We start from the raw sequence: 2,322 nt of genomic DNA on the forward strand, positions 1-2,322 counted from the left end.
AATATGAAGACAAACATCAAATGAGCACCAAAAGCTCACCATCCAGTATTCCATCCAAAGCTTGTGTTCTCTCAAATAGTCTTAGAGCACTGATTTTACTTCAAGAAGAGTTTCTGGGGATGATTTGAGCCCATATGCAAAAACAACAGACTGTCTCCAAACCAGCTCTGGTTGTTTGGCATTCTTCATCCCGAACTAAACAGACAAGTCAAAACCAGACCATGTTTGTCCCCTTCATCTCTCTAGAGGAATTGTTCTTGGAATTGATCTGGCAATCAGAGACGATCTGGGGTTAAATTTAACCTCCAAGGCGCTGTCCTTCTCCCCAGGCAAACCCTCCTGGGCGCTCCTCTGGAAGGGGGTTGTAGTTGGCATCTTCCTCTGGCGTGTCAAACAGCATCTTTCTGTGGGAGACATAGAGAGGATGAGTGATTTTCTAAAGATTTCGAAAGGGGGGTACAGTGTCAGACTTTAGAAACACCTTATGCAGCAATCAAACCAAAAGCTGCACAAAATCTCAATCTCACCTAAGCAGGTTCAAGCTTTCCAGAGCATGAACCCTTTTCATTTTGTTCACTCTGAGCTTTTATCTAGCTCCACCATAAGGACAAAACACGTACAGAAAAATGCTCCAAAAATGTATTGTTCATTCCTTCACCTTTTAAACTGTAGGGTTTATTATAAATGAAATCTTGCAGGTTTAGCCAGGGTCCAACATAACATTTTTCCCCACTGTCCCCCCAGGCCAGTAGATCAAGGTTTTACTGGTCCCTTGAATATTTTTACTGGCCCGGAAAGAAATGGTAAATAAGACCTTTTCTAAATTGTTAATTCATTAATCAAATATGATTTGTAATTATTCATCCAAACAACAAACCAAATACTATTCAACAAATATGGGTTCAAATTTAGTTAGTTTTGCACACTAATAATTTGTAGTTATTGTACACTAATGCTTGTTATAGTTTATGTTGAAAGGCCAGGGTGAGGCTCTAGTTTGACTGCTGCCTTCACTCTTTGCAAACTAATTAATCAACATTGTGTATCAGGGTTAAAAAAAAGAGGCTATACATTATTTATTGCTCTTAAATTATGAAACATGGCTAATTTGGCACAATGTTATAAAAAGGAGTAGCCATGCCAATCAGGCAAATATCTGATACTGTATTTAAAGTGAAAATATTTTATTGAAAAATCTGGTACCAAGTGTTTTGTCTTTGTGTTCATGTTGTGACCGTGTTCATGTTGCAAAACAGCCATGGTTACGTGGCTGTTTTCTGCGTTCATTTTGAAATGATTGTAAAATTTCCAACAGCATTTAAACGCAGCACTGGGGAAGCTTACTTTGCAGTTAGATTGCGTTAGCTAGTAGTAATTATTAGTGCACCCAGCAGTCCCTCTGCTTCAGTCCCGGCCTCTAGGAGACTACGTATTTGGGAGGAGAGCAAACAGCAGTTGTTGCAACTGCAACTGGGGTCAAGTTGCAGCAGAAGCAACTCAAACCCAGGTAGACCAGGAGGCAAATGAGGAGAGCAGGCCCCATCTCCAACAATTTTACTGGCCAGAAAGGCCAGAAAATGGCCAATCAACATGCCCAACATGCTGTTTTACTTGCCCTGCCATTGCTTATGTCAAACCTTTATTCACCACCTAGAATGAATGGCTTGCGGTTGTATGCCTTCATCAACCAGTCAAGTTGCAGTTTACATTTATGTTAACACTCCCTTCCTAAATTATGAACCCTGAGTCATAATGTTTAATTGTATTTGAGGGTGCTTATGTGATTTTTTGTGCTGTTTTCTTTCCTTGCCTGAGGGTGGTTCTGTTCACCCTGTTCTGCGTGTTTCTCAGCATGTTGAGTTGCAGGTAGTGGCTGGTGTTTGGACTGGAGACTAATGTTGCCGACTTTAAAATAGCACCTGGCGGTGCCAGCTTCAGTTTAGGCTTGTGTGAGATAAACCTGCCTGTAAAGTGGACAGGAGCAGCAGGGGACGTGACATAAGCTACGGACAAGTCTGACAGTCTGTACAGGAAGTCACAGAAAAACACTCACATATTGTTAGGTCTGATTCCGATTTAGTAAAACGTTATCAGATTATGAGTAGCAGTGATGTTGCTATGTATGCGTCCCGCGCATGACACAATAAACACTGATAAGACACAGTAAACTCACTATCCCTGATACTGCAAGATTAAATATTGCTGAAAGCGGCACCCAGATGGCTCAGTTGGTGGAGTGGGCGCCCATGTACAGTGGTGTGAAAAAGTGTTTGCCCCCTTCCTCATTTCCTGTTCCTTTGCATGTTTGTCACACTTAAGTGT

The 2,322-nt window shown here is 41.4% G+C and overlaps 1 protein-coding gene across 1 annotated transcript in view; it reads right to left on the reverse strand.

The window, feature by feature from the left end:
• Positions 1-2,322, reverse strand: part of derl2 (derlin 2) — an 11,918-nt gene continuing 9,596 nt past the window's right edge. The window contains exon 7 of the mRNA XM_034895544.1: positions 1-404. Within this exon, the coding sequence (XP_034751435.1) occupies positions 299-404 (106 nt within the window). The 3' untranslated portion in view covers positions 1-298. The remainder of the gene's footprint in view (positions 405-2,322) is intronic.

This window comes from Etheostoma cragini, chromosome 16, assembly GCF_013103735.1.
Source record: "Etheostoma cragini isolate CJK2018 chromosome 16, CSU_Ecrag_1.0, whole genome shotgun sequence".
NCBI lineage: Eukaryota > Metazoa > Chordata > Actinopteri > Perciformes > Percidae > Etheostoma > Etheostoma cragini.